The sequence below is a fragment of the Festucalex cinctus genome, chromosome 9 (genome assembly GCF_051991245.1).
Source record: "Festucalex cinctus isolate MCC-2025b chromosome 9, RoL_Fcin_1.0, whole genome shotgun sequence".
NCBI classification, from domain to species: domain Eukaryota; kingdom Metazoa; phylum Chordata; class Actinopteri; order Syngnathiformes; family Syngnathidae; genus Festucalex; species Festucalex cinctus.
Genome location: NC_135419.1, coordinates 6,855,425 through 6,874,796, shown reverse-complemented (window position 1 = coordinate 6,874,796; position 19,372 = coordinate 6,855,425). Strand labels below are relative to the sequence as shown.

The window sequence follows — 19,372 nt, the reverse complement described above, 5'->3', positions numbered from 1 at the left end:
CTCCTGAATTGGAGGAGAGAGACACTATTTTGCTAGTTGACGAAAAAACAATAGCACAAGATATCAACATTGTAACTTTGAATAGTTTGTAGTCAACCGGCCAGTAGAAAGACTTAAATGCCTACTAATATACTTTGGTTATTTATTATGGTTATTTATTCTCTTATGTGCAAAGATTATTAACAGTACAGTTCAAATTTCGAGTTTCACTGGACAAGTAAATTTAAAGGGGTGGCCAGTGGACACCCTTTGGTGGCACCATTGGTGGGTAACTGTAAAAATAATAATAATAATAATAATAATAATAATTTGAGAAAATCCCAAATACTTCAAATACTTTATCACGCCACTGTATGCAGGTATATCTGATATGAGCTTGAACTGTTTTGAGATTTTTAGATTGCCGCTTGACAAACACAGCATGTGATGTTGCACAGCCGTTGACGTTATCAATGGGGAGTTGCGCTTACAAAGGAGGGGTGTGAAACACTGGCATTATAACAGGATTTGAGAAGCCATCTGGACAGCACCGCTGAGGAATTACAAGGTCGGTACTACTTTGTTTTGGGTATATGATTATGTGGCAACTTAACTCTTAATTACTGTTTCATATGACATATTGCCACGCTTGCGTTGCATGTTTTAGGTCAATTTTGGACCAGGCTAAGATTAACATAATTGTATATAGGAAAATATGGACTACTACTTGAAAATGTAATTATAGTCTGTCTGATGTTTAAAAATGGATGATTTATCCTTATCAGTGTTTCAGAGAAAAGGGAAGTGTTAGCAGTTGCAGATTGCACCTTAAGGCACCCTCTGTATGACTTCCGTTCCTTTTGTTTAATATACCTGATCTTTGATGTGCTTTTATATTCGTATCACTTTTTCAAGGTCATGACACCTTGTGCCAGAAAACTGTTACCGCTGTCTCATAGAAAATGCGCACATTTATGGAATGCACAGTTTCAAGATGGAAACCACCATTTCCTAGATTTAGCACAAATTGATAAATACAAAATCTATGTCAGGAGGGCCCTATTTTAGCCGACTGGCGTAAAAACGGGTGCAACTTCATTTTGGTTCGGGGGTAGATCAGTCTAGCTTGGCGGACACTTTTTACTTTGACCGCCTTGACTTGAATGAACAGGAGAGGAGCAGCTACGATTGGCCGGGACTCGGCTACGTTGCCTCCCACAAGGGTGAAACCAACCTGTAACTCCCAATTCTGCCTACGTGAAGTTTACAAACATACCAAAAGAAAACTCCCATGTGCTCACACTGCTCAGTAGACTTGCACTTTGCGCCAGACTTGCACAGGGAATGAAAATATGGCCCTAACTGTTGCCTCATATACACAAACGTACACTATGTTTATTTTCCTTGCTGTCAAAATATCAATGGTTCAGTTTTAATTTAACGCTATATCATTTGTGAATTCAGCATAGACACAGAAAAGAATAGTAGACACATATTTCTTATTTTGCATCACCTTCTCCTCACCAGGTGTGTGTGCAAGAAGCTTGAACAATGAAGTGGAAGCGCTACAATTTGCGACAAGCCTTCACCTTCATCACTGGCTTGGTGGAGTGTCTGTTCTTTGCAGGATTTATATTCGGGTGGGCCTCACTTGTGTTCATCTTGAAGTCGCAAGGTTTCTTTGGCTCCTTTTGCGTAAACGCCACAAACAGTGATGGCTCACAGGTCCAAGGTCGGTTTGCTCTTCTCCCTTCTAAAGATAGGGCTTGGCATCGAGTGGCTGCCATCTTGCTATCTTGCTATCTTAGTGTATATTTCTTAGGTGAGGTCCTTGATAAGCCCGTAATGGGTTTCTATCTTATTGTCACGTGTTGTATTTGTTTTAATTTTGACTGTATTTTAATTTTTATTTGTATTTTTTTAACATTGTGTGTAAACAAACAAACATACAAACAAATTCCAATAATGATAATGAATGAAAATAATGATACGCAAAGATTTAATTGCAGGATAACCCACATTTGTACAAAAGTTCATTTCAAAGCTAATTCCTCAATTCTTCAGCATGATAAGCAATGACAACCATTGAGTCATTACTGCAAAAATGTTTGTACATTTCCAGACTGCTATACAATAGATGTTTTTCACCCCATCTTTGTTTGTCTGTGTCAGACTGCAGAAGGCAGGATGAGCAGTTTTCTCTGGTCTTCACCATTGCATCCTTCATGAATAATTTCCTGACGTTTGTAAATGGTGCCATCTTTGACCACTTTGGCACTTTGGTGGCTCGGCTCTTTGGAATGTGAGTGCTGAAGGAAAATAATTCAAATAACACGGCACATGCTTGACCTACATTTTGTTACAAGTTACAGATGTAAGATATGACTATGACTATACTATGTCTGTCTACATCGCATCATGCTGTGCAGTTTAGGTTAAATCACATAGATAATGAGTAATGAGTAATGAATTTGTTTTGTTGCACCAGAGCTCTTCACACATCCGGCATCCTGATGTTGGCCTTTGCAACTCCAGGTAAATGTCAGCATCTTTGATGACAGTGAGACTACAGTCATATAATATAAAAAAGGTGATTACTAGATCTACGATTATATATTTTAAGAAAAAAAAATGTGCCTGGAAGTGATACATATTTTTTGCATATTATTGAAATCAATTGGGTTTTTATATTGAATGAATTATTAGTTCATCAGTAGATGGCGCTAAATATTACACACTGTCACTTTAATTCAATCTGAGAGCTGACTGCAAACTCCACACATGTGACACACGTTATAAATTGATGACGGAACACAGAACCAGACAGCATTTTTGTTCGTCATTTTTTGCTATATTACGGAGCCCCTAAAGTGACATGGGAGGGGAAAAAAATTAAATATGTTTCAACAAGAAAAGTTTCTCGTCCAGACGAGAAACGTCACTTCCGAGTCTGAACTATACTGTAAGAAACAAGTTCTTAAAGTGCAGCCTCCAACAATTTTTGGGCCACTGTTGGTGGTGAACGCATTCATCTATATGATTTTGTGGGAAAACCCGTCAATGCAGCCATTAATACATATTCCAAATAGTTTGAGCTTGTTGTATGAGTTAAAATGCCAAATGTAATTTGGTCCTTTTGCGAAATAGTTCTTATCAAATCATTTTTGTCTCTCCTCATCAGCTCTTTCGATGCTGCTTCACCCAGCGCTGTCGTTCATAGCTGTTGGTGGCATGATGCTGCTCCTCAGCAACATGCAGGTAAGGTTTTTTTTTTTTTTTTTTTTTGTCTCCAATGACCAAAAAGAGTGAACTTGCGATGCTAAAATTGTAATTCCGCAATCACAACCTGCAGTTTGAATGTAAACAAACAACTGCCGTTTTCTAAAAGCCATTAGTTCAAGTCACAAGTTGGAATTGAGAGCGCTTCAAAATACTTTTGTCAATAAAATTTGACACTCACCCGTTGAATTTATCCTCCTAAAGGTGGCAAATCTGTTCGGTGCTCATCGTTCCACCATCATCACGATCTACAATGGGGCCTTCGACTCTTCCTCGGGTGTCTTTGTCCTCGTTAAAGTGAGTCTAAATGGAGCCAAAGGCCGTTGGCATTTGTCAAGTTGTAGGATTTATGTATTAATGATGATCTTCATTTTGCACCTGAAGTTGGCATACGAGTTTGGCATCCCCCTCAAGGCCAGTTTCCTATTCTTGGCAGCCGGCAGCATCCTTCACGTGCTCAGGACGATCTTCCTTTTTCCCAGAACTTCAATACCATACCCGCTGCCTGACCGCTACAAGTATGGGTATGATTGCTAAGCAGTGTTCAGCAAAGTGGACATAAAAGATGATGGGAGTAAAATGCAAATAGGTGCTGAATAGAAATCTTTAAAAATGTCGTCTTAGGGAAATTTTACTTTTCAGTCTCCTGTATACAAATACTTTGGACTCCCAAGTGATTGTCCATTGATCAATGTGTGAAATTTAACATTCAAGGAAAGCTTCTAAGACAAAAACAAGTAGGCTATTTATGTTCAGGGAAATCCAAATACTCTTTATGTGAAGTCACATTTTATATAAATTCTAAATTATATTAGAAATTATTTTATTTTTTAAATAAAAATTACTGTTAAAAATGTCCTTCCATTTAAGTGTTGGCAAAACCAGTTGTCATATTTACATTAAGCGGAACTGCTCTCTGCTGACAGTAACTTGTCATCTAAGTTACTGTTAAAAATCAAGTAAGTAAAATAACTAAGTTATCTTTTCAAGTTAACTATGTGGCAGCACCAACGAATCCACACAAGTTCTGCTTAACATCAACGCCCTAGTTCCGCCCCTAGCCGTCTTGATAGCAGAATCCGTACTCGCCACTGGTCCACCATTAGGCGATATGGAGTAGGAGCTCACTATGGACCATTATTGTTACAAGAGAAGATCCAAGTGAGTTCTGCACATGAGCAACAGTCTTTTCACTTTCGAGTTGAGGTTCAAGTGGGCCAAGATGACACCATATGGGTGATTTGCAGGTCAAACAGATTTGGGATGCAGGCTCAGGTTGTGTCCAAATTCACAAGGCTGGGTCCTCCGAAGGCCGAATTTGTTAGCTGCATGACATCACTCCCGGCGTGACTCGACAAGCACCCACCACTGACCTGAATATACTGTATGTATATTCAGATCAGTGGCATGCACGGATTTACACATGAATGGACTGTGGGTCAATGCGCTACCCAAGCAGCATTGACAATGCATTCGTAATTTCACATGTCTGCCTTCACATGCTATGGGACGACTGATGATTTCTGTTCATGTGCTTTTGTTGTAGCAACAAAATACACAGGGCAGCTGACGTCGTCTTTGCTCGTAAAACCGAACAATTATGCTAAATAATGAGTTGTAAAGGACAGGACATTGAATTTTGTATGCTACGTAATTGTGCAGATTCTAAAACAACCTGCTAGCGGACGACAACGCCCTTGCGTTTGCCCTTTTTTCTTGCCATTCATGAATCCTGCAGCATATCTCCGCTATGTTGAAACTTGAAAAGTTCCCTCAGCTCGGAAACTCGGGTATCGAAATAAATTCCCAGTTGTCCAGTGGAAAATACGACACGGGGGGGCCGTTCATGTGCAATTTTCTATTCGGCATGGGTGTTTACCATAATTTCGATGCCATATGAAGGCAGCAAAATAGTCCGTGCGTGCTGCCGAGTCGCGACGGGAGTGACGTCATGCAGCCGACAAATTCGGCCTTGTGAATTTTGACACAGGCTCAGTGTTTTCCCTGATAGTCCTTTCTGACTTCAGGATATCCTACAAAAGATCAAGCAAGTTCAACAAAACGGTGCAGACTGACTATCAGATGACAGTAGATGAGAAGTCACATGAAGAGGAAGAGCCTGAACAACCTGGTGTGTACAATTATGAATTCTTTAAAAAAAAAAAAAAGAAAGAAAGAAAGAAAGAAACAAGGCCTTCAAATAAAGTATGTCTTTATCTCATCTCCATTGTCTTCCTCAGAGAAAACTTTCCGTGAATGTGTCCTGTCCAAATTCTTCTTCTTGGTCGTCCTCTGGTTGTCTGTGATCCAACTGAGACATTATTTGTTCATTGGCACCCTCAACCCCATGCTGGAGCGTCTGGCTGATGGAGATGAATCACTTGGTATGCACACAACCACAAAGCCAAGCTGAATTGCAAGCAGGAGTCGGGACACTGAACAGCACTGAAATATTGGTTACACTGTATATGACTAAATTCAGTGCTTTGCTAAATGTGACGAGTAATTTTTACCTCACATTTTCTTTTTGTGTGTCGGCAGTGAGCCAGTACATCAACGCCTTTGCTTTCACTCAAATGTGCGGGTTGTTGATTGGTCCCATTAATGGCTTCATCATGGACCGACACAAGGGCAAACGCCCGGTGGCAGGTGCATGCAAAAATCACCAAGATGGGCGCTCATGTGACCAATCACTAATTCTTCCTTTTTGTATTTGCACATGTTCATAGGGATGAGTGAACAAGAAGCAGACCTGAATTCCGCAGTTCTCTCTTTCTTCCTGACGTCGCTGTTGTCGCTGGTGTTCTCAATTTGCGCTTCCATCCCCGTGCTGCCACTTCAGTACTTCACCTTCATCACTCTAATGGTCACTTACAGCTTCGTCTACGGAGGAATGTCTGCTTTCGTCGCAATGGCGTGAGTAGCTTAAGGCTGACATTAAAGGCTGCATAGAATCTTATGTCCTGGATTGGCTGGCAACCAGTTCAGAGTGTTCCCCGCATACTGCCCGAAGCCAGCTGGGATAGGCTGCAGTGCCCCCGCGACCCTTGTGAGGAAAAGCGGTTAAGAAGATGGATGGATGGATGGATGGATGGATGGATGGATGGAATCTTATATAATGTCCATTTGAAAACAAGTGACAACACGTGAGCGATCACAGATTAACCGTGAGTACAAATAAGATCTGTATCGCAGTAAACAGTGCGAAGTTGCCACATTGATGCATGATGGTCAAGAGACATCAATCACAAAACAAGATAACTGCTGACTTTGAATTTGGTGTTTTATTTTGGTCATGCGAGTGTCATACCGCTCCCATTGCAGCACGTGGGCGAACTCGGATTGTGATCGTGAACAGGTTTCAGTTGGAATTCACGTGTACTTCAGTTCTACAATGTGACTTTGTGTTAATAGTACAAGTGGAACTAGAAAATAAAATCCGATGACAGATGACCCAAGAAAGTAATATGGAAGGAACATTTTGAAGGTGAATGTCTTTTCAGTCCCTATATTGAACGATGGGAGAGCAGTGAACCTCATGAGGAGTCACAGGCCATCCACCAGGCCTGGTGTCTTTAGGGAAATTTAGAAGAAAAAAAAATCTTTACAATAATATGTTCTCGGAAGGAGGCACCCCCACTAGTCTAAACAGGGAATTGTGGGAATGCTTCAGCATTGTGTATGTTATTGTGATTTTTTTTTTTCTCTCCACACTTTTTTGCCACTATTGCTGTTGACTGAAAATGACAACACAGTTGCTCCCGTAACGACCAATCAAAGCGCAGCTACTTTGTGAGTTTGATCATGTGACATTCGCAAGCTGAGCACTATGATGTCATTTAAATTTCAATTAATTTTATTTCATCTTGTCATTCTCAGAAGCATAATAAGAGTCACTATCCAAATACATGCACCGTATAACGACTTTTGTGTTCTTTTTCTGTATGTGTGTGTGTAGTTTCCCACCATGTCACTTTGGGAAGTTGTTTGGCCTCGTCTTAGGTCTCTCGGCGGTCTTCTCTTTACTGCAGTATGCCTGCTTTGCTGTGGTGGAAGAATTTCTGGGCGGAGATCCTTTATATGTACGTGCATGACTTTACATAGTTGAATATTGAGGTTGAATATTGTTCTTTTTTTTTAATTGAATAAAATAATAATCTCTCCATTCGTGTGTCTGCAGATGAACATTGCGCTGACGGTCCTCGTCCTGTTCTCCTTTAGTCATCCCCTGAATGTTTTTCTGCACTGTCGAACGCTTGCATCCCAGAGGGCCAAAGTCAACATGATCACTGATACAAACACCGCTGCTTAAAGGGCCCCAGTAATACTGACCACATGAGGCTTATCATTATGATATTGTCAGAGGTTGAAGTAAAAAAATGGCCACATACAGTTTGGTGACGATGGATTGTCGTTTTGGGATATTATAAACAATTCAAGTTAAGCATTTTAGAATGTGCTGATGTGTCCAGTTACTTGCCTGACGTCACAGCCAGACATGGGGGCATATCAATTTTGCAGATGAAAAAGAGGCATTCCAGGAGCAGTTAATTATTTACTCATTACTCCAAAATGGATTGGTATTATTGAAAAACAATGCCAGTTTCATTTTCCTGAGCAGAAAAATACACAAATTTGTGGGGGTTTGTTTTTTGGTGAAAAATGGTCTAAGGCTATTGTCCCTTCAAGTACAGTTGGTGCTTCACATACCTTGAAGGTATCCACCCAGTCACACTGTATGCATGCAGAAAATGACATTTGACAACTGGTACTCTTATCAAGGGGTACAAGAGTTGGACTGATAGTTTATGGGGTAATTGTATTGTAAATTTTCTAATTTCTGTGTTTCTTTTTTTTGTACAGTATGCTCTAAACAAAAGGTTCAATCAAACAACTTCCGTGGGGCACCAAGTGGGACCTAAATAAATAAATACCAACGTGTTGTTGCATTTGTTTATTTATTGTTTATTTAATTAGTGCAGTACATTCTAAAAAGTTGGAAATATTTTTTTGGCATTAAATGTGAACTCCTATCATGAAAAGCCATTATCACCGCCACAAAATCAAACATATTGTGCAGATCGTGGGCAGCTAGTGAAATTGCTGAGTGGTTTGGAGTTTCCAAAAGGATGTTCAGAAGGTCCATGAAACTGGTCACTAAGTATTGTGGAGTAAACAAATTAATGAAAATTAATTCCCAAATAACTGACCTTCTTTCTTCTGTACGGCCGTGCAGGAATAGCTAAATAAACAAATTTAAAATGAACACAGACTGTCCACTAATTTTGATGAGAACCAATAACGGAACTGTATTTCATGATGCATAGGCGAACACAAGTGCCCAAAATAATAGTGACATAATTAAATACTGAAATAAACATCGTCATAGATATTGAAATAATTAAACATGTATTTAATGACATTTATGTACCGGGATTCATTTTCAGTCCGTATACAAAATCAATTTGACATTTTTTTTTCTTTAAAGGCAGGATCTTCCGTTTTCACTCAGGAAAATGCACTATATAAATACAGGATTTATACCCATCAGCTCCTTCTCAGTCTACACCTCTGGGCTTCTGTTAATGTGTGGTGGTGATTTTATGTTCTCCTTTTTGACCTTATGGAAGTGGCCATCCTAAGGGAGACACAAGAAAAAAATAACCAAACAGATCACAATAAAACCAAAAGTCAACTAGAACACCAAAACCCAACCCTAAACCCAAATCATGACGTTACACAGAACCCGCAAACACAGGCTGCCAATCCCACCCGGCTTCGTCCTGTGGGATGTGTACCAAAAAGAGTCGAGGGCCGGTGTACAATCAAGCAACTTGTCATGAGAGATGGAAGGAGATGGAACTTGAAATTCACTCCGCCTCGGCAAGGGGCTGGCATCACATGAAATTTTGCTGATTGACTGGTGCAACCTGCTTCCTAGACTTGAATGTGTTTGAATTCTGCACTAAGTCAGGCTCCCCAAGTCGTGTGCTGCAACTGCTCTTTTTCAACTTTTAGTTCTACTTTTGCAATTAGAAAGGTAAGTTAGCCTACTTGTTTTGTTTTGTTTTTTCAAATCTTTTTTTGTGTTTCTTACTGCTACGTGTGCACCCATGTTTGTCATCATCCTTCTGTTGTTGTTGTTTTAAATATGTTAAAAAAAAAAAAAAAAAAACATGTTAAAATTTTGGGTTCTGAGAATGTTATCATGTTGTTGTTGTAATGTTTCCTGAATGTTACATTGATTTGGCTTTTGATTGGTTGCAAATTGTTATGTACATAATTTGCAAATGCAATCCATCCATCCATCCATCCATCCATCCATTATCTTGACCGCTTATTCCTCACAAGGGTCGCGGGGGTACTGGAGCCTATCCCAGCAGGCTTTGGGTAGTAGGCGGGGTACACCCTGGACTGGTTTGCCAGCCAATCCAGGTGCAAATACAAAGTGAATTTTTATTCTCTATATATTGCGTATTGAAAACACAATTGATTCCCTTAATATTTACCTAGCATTCCCCTAACCTTTCAGAATGTTTTTCTTTGGTTCTCTTGTATTTACATTCCACACAAGTTTTAAAGCAAATAGTCACTATAAATGTATTACCGGTACCTCGGACTGTGTGAGACGTCTGTGGCTGTTTAGTATAAAACCGATACTATAACGAATGCCAACGTGTATATAAAAAATAGTAGCACTATTTTTATTTATTTATTTAATTTATTTTATTTTGAAATTGCTAATGATAGCGTTAGGAGGTCTTGTTATAGATGAGAGGAAAGAGCCGTGCTGTGCTTCTTCTTGTGTTATGTAATCAGAAATGAAAGTTTTATATAGCTGACACTCATGATTTTGAGACAAGAGTGCTTACAAGCGTTGCACCCTATTTTTCTTTTCACCGTTATGCAGTGACCATTACAGTAGATGGAAGTCCAAACCACAAGCATTTTTTTCCAAGGTCCCTTTGTGCCACAAACAGTGAAAAAAAAGAAGTGCCGGTATTCCCCTACCATCCATCCATCCATCCATTTTCTTGACTGCTTATTCCTCACAATTAAGGGTCGCGGGGGGTGCTGGGGCCTAGCTGGGCAGTATGCGGGGTACACCCTGGACTGGTTGCCAGCCAATCTCAGATTCCCCTACCATTCAGATTATTATTATCTGAGTATTGTGAATTGTGACTTAATTTAACTTACTGTAGGTGTTGCAACGCAAGATGGATGCTGCCGGCTTCACTTCTCGCTTCATAATGAGCAACCCAGGTTATTGTTTATCAGCCTGCAAATCCACCTCAGAGTCTGAACGTGGTCTTTTTTTGAAGCTTTGAGCCAGGACAGCATGGTAGCGTTTTCGAGCTATGGTTGTAAACGCGCGTTCGGGTCCGGCTAGCATCGGGATTCCATCATGTTTACAGCAGGCAACTTAAATGACTTTTAAGTGCTTCTCTCATAAAGCACAGATCTTTATGAGTACTGGAGTTAGCGTCTCTTCCTCATCTCTTCCTTGCCAGGTGTGTGTGTGCACAGCTTGAACAACGATGCTGTGTCCAAAGCGCTTCAAAGTACAAGACAAACTCGCCTTCATCACAGGCATGGTGGAGAGTCTGTTCTTTGCAGGAATCATGTTCGGGTGGGCCTCACTCGTCTTCCTTCTGAAGTCGCAAGGCTTCTTCGGCTCCTTTTGCGTCAACACCACAAACAGTAATGGCACACAGGTCCAAGGTCAGTTTTCCTCTCTGACTTTCAATTATGAGCAACTGTGGGGACCATTAATGTCGCAATTTGCAACATAGCATTTGTTAATTATTTGAAACACCAAAAAAAAAAAAAATGATAGCCCACTTGGGAGCCTCTTAGAAGTGTTAGGACTAATGATAATCTAGAAACTAATTGAAATAAGGTTAAGGGTTAGATCAAGAGATTGTCATTCTTGTATTAATTTATTCTTGTATTAATCTTTATTCACAAGCATTTCAGTGTAATTTTATAGATTAGTGACAATTTTGGGCTCGTTTAACCATTTTTTGCCGCCGTCTTGTTTTGCAATTAAATGACATCAAAGACATCTTTGAAAGATCTTTTCAACAGTTCTTTTATTTCTTCAAAAATAGCCTCTGAATTTCTTAATATATATGAATGTATAGTACCCTAAACAAAAAATGTTTTTAAAAAAAAGTATATAATTCATTAATAAACATTATAATGTAATGTCGAGTGAGAATGCCACCAGAATTGCTTGTTATGTCACCCTTTTATTTATCTTGAACAAACGGCGACTGTTCGACGTAGCCGAGGCCGGAACAAAGAAAACAATTTACGAGCGATGAGCAGTAATAGCAACCAACCCGAACGTAACATCTCTCCCCTCCTGCGTGACGTGTGTTGTGTTTACTAACTATATACATTCATTGCTATATTCATTATGCATTATTCATATTGCTTTAGTCTAAACAAACAGAATTCTACTAAAGAAACAATATTGTATTAACTCAACTTTAAAGAGAGTGTGTAGGATTTATTTCCATCTTGTGGTAAACTAATAAGTAATTGATTTTAAAAATCCATTATTAATTTCAATCCAAAAAATATATATTCTATCACATATGGAAACCCGAAGGAGGAGAACCCTGCAAACGTAGTAATTGGTGGTGGCCAAGTGTGGTCTCTCTGAAGTTATAGTTCACCACTAATGCTCCAAAATTGGCATATATTTTATAGTTCTTGACCTAATGATGGTATCTGCAGAAAAAAAAAAAAGAATCCCAGCCACGGACTCTCGTTCATTGCTTAAAACTGTAAATGGTTGACCTCCCAACTAAATGGTATCCACCCCGTCAACCCAAGGAGAACTTGCGAGTGTTTTTTCGTTTTTCAACATGTACGAGTATTTGCATGTCTAGAAAGGTCCTATGTAATTTATTATTAAAAACTAACCAAGTGCGAGAAAAAGTGAAGATACTAAGCCACTCATTTCCTCATTAGTGAGCACCTATTAAGAAGGTTATCGTTCTGATATTTTCAGAGGTTGAAGTGGTTTTAAGTTTTCGGACATTATATGTGACAGACTTCAAGTGTTTCAGACTGCACTACTCTCCCGTTCTTTTGCTGACATCATGTGGGGGTTTTAGTGATTTTAGTGATGAAAAAGCATTTAATTTTCTAGAGTTAAAATGCAGAGTCATTTTGTTCGTGGAAAAATTGAGATGATATCAAAATGGGTTTCTGCAATTAATAGGCGCGACTATTTTGGTCTGAATGGTGCTTGGCAGCTTTTACATTTGAACTAATTCTTTTTGAATTTGTTGTCCGTGTCAGATTGCAGGGGGCAGGATGAACAGTTCTCTCTGGTCTTCACAATTGCATCCTTCATGAATAATTTCCTGACATTTCTAAATGGTGTCATCTTTGACCGTTTTGGCACCTTGGTGGCTCGGCTTTTTGGATTGTGAGTGTTGATTTTTATTTTTTTTGTAATATCTCACATGTTAGCCAATGCTTGACCTAATACAGTAAAGCTCGCATTGAAAAAATTAGTCAGTCATCTGTCTACATTGCATCATGGTGCAATGTTGCTTTAGATTGAGCTTGACCCCACCCTTATTATCAAATGCACAACAACACAAGGCAGTTTCATGTAAACCCAAAAGTATAAGAATGCAAATAATGACTTAATTGTGCTGTGTTGCTCCCAGAGCCCTTCACACTGGGGGTATCTTGATGTTGGCTTTTGCAACGCCAGGTAAATATTTGCATATTTCTATTGCCAATTCCAGGGGTCACCAACAAGGGCGAGGTGAATTCAATTCAGTGCCCCTTGTGGGGGGGCAATAAATGATATTCTTTATATGTAGAGAGAAGGGACACTCAGTCATCTTATTAATAATTAACAAGGTTTGAAACAGATAAATAGACTTTTATTTTATAAACCTCTGCAAGTGTTTACATATTCAATTTTACTATATTCCCAGGAATTAACAATATGTGTCATTGGTCAGCTATTTCTAGACAAGCTTGCGGGCTATTCATGCTGCCAACCGAGTCTACCTGGTGCATGTGGACACCATGTTGTCGCATATATATCGTTTACAAAGAAAAATATGTCTTATTATCATAACATGCATGCTTGGATGTTATTTGTATGTCCTCATTTTTGTTTCTCTCCATCAGCTCTGTCCATGCTGCTTTACCCAGCGCTCTCGTCCATAGCTGTGGGTGGAATGATGCTGTCCGTTACCAACATGCAGGTGCAGTTCGGAATGCAAACATGCCAAACTACGTTACAGCATGACATTATCAAGTTAAATTCTCTATTTATAAGCATGTGAATGTACTCGTGCATGTGCAGGAGGCAGTCGGCAGATTCCGATGGCAGTCTTACCAGCTTCATGACATAACCGGCACGTGTTTGGGAGTGTTTAGGGGATTTTTGTTTGGCCTTTATTTTGAAGTTGGTATCGTGGAAACAACCATTACGGCAGCTTTATGTTTGTAACTTTGGTGCACCCTTGGTTCAATCAAGACTTCTTTGATGCTGATTTATTTATTTTGTTCATTTCTGCTTCTTGAGATCCGTTTCAGTGCATTCTTCCAGTTGTAAAAATATGCTACAAATATATTTGTAAATGAGGTTAAAAAAAAACAAAAAACAAAAAAGATAGGTATGTGTAAAATACGAAGAAAAAAAACTTTATTTCAATAATACATCCATCCATCCATTTTCTTGACCACTTATTCATCACAAGGGGCGCGGGGGGTGCTGGAGCCTATCTCAGCTGGCTTTGGGCAGTAGGCGAGGTACACCCTGAACTCGTTGCCAGCCAATCGCAGGGCACACAGAGACGAACAACCATCCACACTCACAAGCACAACCTAGGGGCAATTCCCAATTAACCTGCCATGCATGTCTTTGGAATGTGGGAGGAGACCGGAGTACCCGGAGAAGATGCTTAAATTTTAATAGGTAAAATTAAATTTAAAAAATGTTAAATCTACATCACTAGCATCAGGTGGAATCATGGAACAAATTTGGACATGAAAGGTTTGAAACTGACGGTGACGATGTATTTTTAGAATATTTTGTTTCATTACAAATATTTGCAGGTAATCAACTTACCAGTTAGACAACAAAATACATTACAAATTTTAGGGGGCATCTAAATTAATGCAACAAATTGCCAGTCATGCTAACGTAAATGCTCCGTGGGCTGAATTAAAGAATGGAACAGAACATGTATGGCCCACCACAATCGAGAGTCACAAATGACTGTTTTTATGTTCTTTTTATAATAAGGTGTATTAGTTTTCATCCAACGGAGGGCTGCTTGAACAACTGTAACACTCATCCATTAAAGTTCTCGTCCTGAAGGTGGCAAATCTCTTTGGTGCTCATCGTTCTACCATCATCACTGTCTACAACGGAGCCTTCGACACTTCCTCGGGAGTCTTCCTCATCGTTAAAGTAAGTCAAAATGGCGAAAAAGCCTTTTGGCAGGTGTTAACTTACACAATTTACCATCTTTATCAATGATGATCTTCACTTTGTCATTACAGTTGGTGTACGAGGCTGGCATCTCCCTCAGGGCCAGTTCCCTGTTCCTGGCCGCCGGCAGCATCCACCACGTGCTCAGGACGATCTTCCTGTTTCCCAGAACCTTGATTCCGTACCCGATACCTGACCACTACAAGTATGGGTATGAATCTTAAACAATGCTCATCAGAGAGGGCGTGAAAGGATGAAGGTGGTCGTAAAACGAGCAAAACAAGTACAATTTTTAAGACAGATGCCTTTCCTGATGCAAAAACGGAAATTGGGAGAAAACAAGGAGAACATGCAAACTTAAATACAAGAACGTTGGTATCTGGATTTGATCCCACAACCTTATAACTGTGCGGCTGATGTGCTAACAGTGATGGGCCACCATTTCAACACTGTATTAGCATTATAACTTAAAAAAAAAAAAAAAAAAAGTGGTGTAAATCAATGCTGGTCTAGACGTGTCAACATTCAAGGAAGGAGGACTAAAATTCACCCTTGCTGTCATACCAAACAGTCGTGAGTAGTAGACCCACTGTTTTTGCTAATTGTCCTCTCTGACCATCAGGATATCCTGCAGTAGATCAAGGAAGTCCAATGAGACGGTGCAGACTGTATTTCAGATACCAATGGATGAGGAGCCACGTGCAGAGAATGAACCAGAAAAACCTGGTGTGTGCATTTAGGAATTCATTCTAACACCTTCTTCAAACAAATCACAGTTTTACATCTCATCTGTATTGCCTTCCTCAGAGAAAACCTTCCGCGAATGTGTCCTGTCCAAATTCTTCGTCTTCGTCCTCATCTGGTTGTCTGTGATCCAACTGAGACATTTGTTGTTCATTGGAACCCTCAACCCCGTGCTGGAGCGTCTTGCTGATGGGGATACATCAGTTGGTATGTACACATGTGCGCACATATAGAAGCACCCACCCAACAATACACATGCGTGTATGTATTATCTCTCCCACTTATCGTGTTTGTACTGTATTTCATGTTCAATAATGAAGGGTTTGGTTGGTGAATGTGCATAGAAAACTGGTTGGGATCATTCTGTACCTCTAAGAACCACTGTATGACTATATTCAGTGCTACCACTGCTAACAGGGGGTGGCGTAGCTCAGTTGTAGAGTGGTGGTCTCGCAGCCCAGAGGTTGAGGGTTTGATCCCAAGCCGTTGTGACCACGCTGAAGAATCCTTGAGCAAAATACTGAACCCCCAGTTGCTCCTGATGCTGCAGCATGAGTAGTTGAATGGAAAGCGCTTTGAGGGCCTTATAAGGTGGAAAAGAGCTATATAAATCAAGTACCATTTAATAGAGATGTGAAATTTTAGATCAATTATGCCTCACCTTTTCTTTTTGTCTGTTGACAGTGAGCCAATACATCAACGTCTTCGCAATCACTCAGATGTGCGGATTGCTGGTTTCTCCCATTAATGGCTTCATCATGGACCGACACAAGCGCAAACCTGCGGTGGCAGGTAGTAACACACATGCATGCTCCCCGTCATGCCCAAACACATCCTTGAGCAAGTTACTGAACCCCAAGTTGCTCCTGATGATGCATCATCAGGAGGTGAATGAGTAGTTAAAATGTAATGCACTTTGAGGGCTTTGTAAGGTGGAAAAGCGCTATAAAAATTAAGTACCATTTACTTGGATAGTCCTTTTCCATCTTTTAAGGCCCTCAAGACCACTCTACCACTGAGCCATGCCACCTCATTTTGCCCCCTTCCTTAACCCTTCATGTCCGTGTGTGTGTGTCCATTTCCATCTAGGAATGAGTGAAGCGGAAGCAGACCTGAATTCCGCAGTCGTCTCTTTCTTCCTGACGTCAGTGCAGGCGCTGGTGTTCTCAATTTGCGCTTCCATCCCCGTGCTGCCACTTCAGTACTTCACCTTTGTCATGCAAATGGTTAATTACAGCTTCCTGTACGGCGGAATGGCTGCTTTTGTCACTCAGGCGTGAGTAAACTTCAATATTTCATATATGTTAAGCCCAACTCTCTCGATTCAAAATGCAGAGGAGCAAACAGTGGCTCTGTAAAAACCAAAACTAAGTGTTGAAAGATCAAAGGACAGTCTAGAGGTTTGATTTGAGAGTGGCACAATGCTTATTTGGTGAATAAAAAATACATTTTGTTAATAGTCGTGCCCATTGGAAAACAATCAAGAGAAAAACACATCGTTGATTTCTGATGAGCAGCAGAGGTACATATAAAATATTAATCAAATCTGATAAACAGGGCAAGGTTGCCTTTTCAAATCCTTTTAACGTAATTTCTACAATGCCAAGTGACATAAACAAAGTAATTGTGTTTTAATGTTGCAGTCTTGACTCACTTCAATTTTAAATTTGTCTGTGTTCTTTTTTTGGTAACTAGTTTCCCACCGTGTCACTTTGGGAAGTTGTATGGCCTCATCTTGGGTCTCTCGGCGGTCTTCTCTTTACTGCAGTATGCCTGCTTTGCTGTGGTGGAAGAATTGCTGGACGGGGATCCTTTATATGTGAGTGCGTGACTGTGCAGGGTGCAATGTGTCATGTTTGTCATTCAACATTTCACAGATGTTCTACTTTGTATTAGCTTCTCCTATTGGAAGTCTATAGCAAGTTGGTAACTGATCAGTTACGTGCACGTACAAGAAGGAAGCCAGATAAAAACAAGTCGCTGTGAGCACTCATGCGTCATGAGTCCTCCACAGCATATAAGACCTAAAACACAAAGCTAAAAACACTGACACTGGACTCTAAAGGTTGTGCTCCAAAATATTACATCTTTTGTTTTTTTTTAAAACAAAAATAATTCTGTTACAATTTTTTAAAGTTATGCCTAATTTTCATTAGTTACATTTTCAGTAATATGATTTTTATTAGTTACATGTGTCCGTTTAAAGGGGCAGTATGTCAGGTACCATTTTTCTTTTTAATAGAGATATTGATTAGCAGTATACTAATCTGTCCATTCATGTTTCGGCAGGTGAACATCGCTCTGACCGTGCTTATCCTGTTCTCCTTCTGTCATCCCGTGAATGTGTTACTGCACTGTCGAATGCTCGCGTCTCAGCGAGCCAAAGCCAACACTGTCACTGACACGAACACAGTTGCTGTTATGTAGAGTTAACCTTGCTCTGCAAGATGAATTCTTGCGATATTTGTTGAGTTCACAAACTTTTTTGTTTTGTTTTCCACTGACTCACACAAACACGCACACAAACAAACATAGTCTCCCAGGTGAAAGAAGAAGAGAAACAACACATAGACTAACTGACACAACGAGAGATGCTATACAAGACACACATGGCTGGGGGCACTGAGTGGCTGACACAAGAGGGAGGCCAGACAAGCACAGGTGGACAAGATCACACTTAACAGGACAAAGGGAGACACAAGAAAAAAATAACCAAACAGATCACAATAAAACCAAAAGTAAACAAGAACATCAAAACCCAACCCGAAACCCAAATCATGACGTTACACAGAACCCGCAAACACAGGCTGCCAATCCCACCCGGCTTCGTCCTGTGGGATGTGTACCAAAAAGAGTCGAGGGCCGGTGTACAATCAAGCAACCTGTCATGAGAGATGGACGGAGATGGAATTTGAAATTCACTACCCCCCAGCAAGGGCCTGGCATCACATCCAGTTCTGCTGATGACTCATGCAACCTGCTTTCTAAAGTTGCATGTGTTTGAATTCAGCACTATGTCAGGCACCGCAAGTTGTATTCTGGAACTGCTGTTTTTCAACTTTTAGTAAATATAAAGGTAAGTTAGCCTACTTGTTTTTTTTATTCAAATTTTTTTTTGTGTGTTTCTTACTGCTCTGTATGAATCCATGTTTGTTATCATCCTTCTGTTGTCACTTCTGCACTTGCTTCAGGGTAAAATGTTTAAATATGTTGGGGGGGAAAAAAAAAAAGTTTCACATTAACAATTTTGGGTTCCGAGAACATTCTGAGAATGTTAGCTTGTTGTTTCAATAATGTTTCCTGAATGTTGCATTGATTTTTTTTTTTATTGATTACAAATTGTTATGTACAAAATTTGCAAATGCAATGTGTAATTTTATTCTCTATATATTGCGTATTTAAAACAGAATTGATTCCCTCAATGTTTCCCTAGTATTCCCCTAACCTTTCAGAATGTTTTGTTTTGCTTTGGTTCTCTTTCAGTTGTATTTCCATTCCACACAAGTTTTAAAGCAAGTGTTTAGTTACTATAAATGTGTTACCAGGACTTTGGTCTGCGTGAGATGTCTGTGTCGGCTGTTTAGTATGAAACCGATACTATAACGAATGCCAACGTGCATATAAAAATAGTAGCACTATTTTTATTTATTTATGACTTTTTACTTTCACTCTATACATTTGAAAACAGTTCTACCAGCTGCCACTAAACTGCACCAATACTTTTATACAACGTGAACTGACAAGAGATCCAGTTCAGGAGTCCTGTGAATCCATTGTGCTGAATATGAGGAGATTCACTCAATAACAGATTGAAACTGCTAAAGATAGAGTTATGTATGCTTTTCATAGATGAGAGGAAAGATCTGTGCTGTGCTTCGTCTTGTGTTATGT

The 19,372-nt window shown here is 39.8% G+C and overlaps 2 protein-coding genes across 2 annotated transcripts; both read left to right on the top strand.

The window, feature by feature from the left end:
• Positions 1-489: 489 nt before the first annotated feature.
• LOC144025746 (equilibrative nucleobase transporter 1-like) lies at positions 490-8,064 on the top strand. Its single transcript, XM_077532062.1, has 13 exons — positions 490-547; positions 1,507-1,711; positions 2,152-2,281; positions 2,468-2,514; positions 3,161-3,237; positions 3,463-3,555; positions 3,643-3,782; positions 5,286-5,389; positions 5,499-5,642; positions 5,800-5,907; positions 5,988-6,174; positions 7,217-7,340; positions 7,439-8,064. Exons 2-13 carry the CDS (start codon positions 1,531-1,533, stop codon positions 7,568-7,570), a joined length of 1,467 nt encoding a protein of 488 aa, XP_077388188.1. The 5' UTR covers positions 490-547; positions 1,507-1,530; the 3' UTR covers positions 7,571-8,064.
• A 2,732-nt stretch (positions 8,065-10,796) lies between these two features.
• LOC144026258 (equilibrative nucleobase transporter 1-like) lies at positions 10,797-18,287 on the top strand. The gene is made up of 12 exons (XM_077532845.1): positions 10,797-10,980; positions 12,574-12,703; positions 12,951-12,997; positions 13,426-13,502; positions 14,624-14,716; positions 14,809-14,948; positions 15,360-15,463; positions 15,545-15,688; positions 16,166-16,273; positions 16,571-16,757; positions 17,177-17,300; positions 17,771-18,287. The coding sequence occupies exons 1-12, from the start codon at positions 10,797-10,799 to the stop codon at positions 17,906-17,908; spliced, it is 1,476 nt and encodes a 491-aa protein (XP_077388971.1). The 3' UTR covers positions 17,909-18,287.
• The last annotated feature ends 1,085 nt before the right edge of the window (positions 18,288-19,372 follow it).

What these genes read in the sequence shown, in the direction of transcription:
- LOC144026258 (XM_077532845.1), top strand. Translation starts at nt 10,797, where the DNA reads ATGCTGTGTCCAAAGCGCTTCAAAGTACAAGACAAACTCGCCTTCATC. An exon ending in GAGTCTTCCTCATCGTTAAA is followed by an intron (nt 14,717 to 14,808) that starts GTAAGTCAAAAT and finishes TTGTCATTACAG; the next exon opens with TTGGTGTACGAGGCTGGCAT. An exon ending in TGGACGGGGATCCTTTATAT is followed by an intron (nt 17,301 to 17,770) that starts GTGAGTGCGTGA and finishes ATGTTTCGGCAG; the next exon opens with GTGAACATCGCTCTGACCGT.
- LOC144025746 (XM_077532062.1), top strand. Translation starts at nt 1,531, where the DNA reads ATGAAGTGGAAGCGCTACAATTTGCGACAAGCCTTCACCTTCATCACT. An exon ending in GGAAGAGCCTGAACAACCTG is followed by an intron (nt 5,390 to 5,498) that starts GTGTGTACAATT and finishes TGTCTTCCTCAG; the next exon opens with AGAAAACTTTCCGTGAATGT. An exon ending in TGGGCGGAGATCCTTTATAT is followed by an intron (nt 7,341 to 7,438) that starts GTACGTGCATGA and finishes GTGTGTCTGCAG; the next exon opens with ATGAACATTGCGCTGACGGT.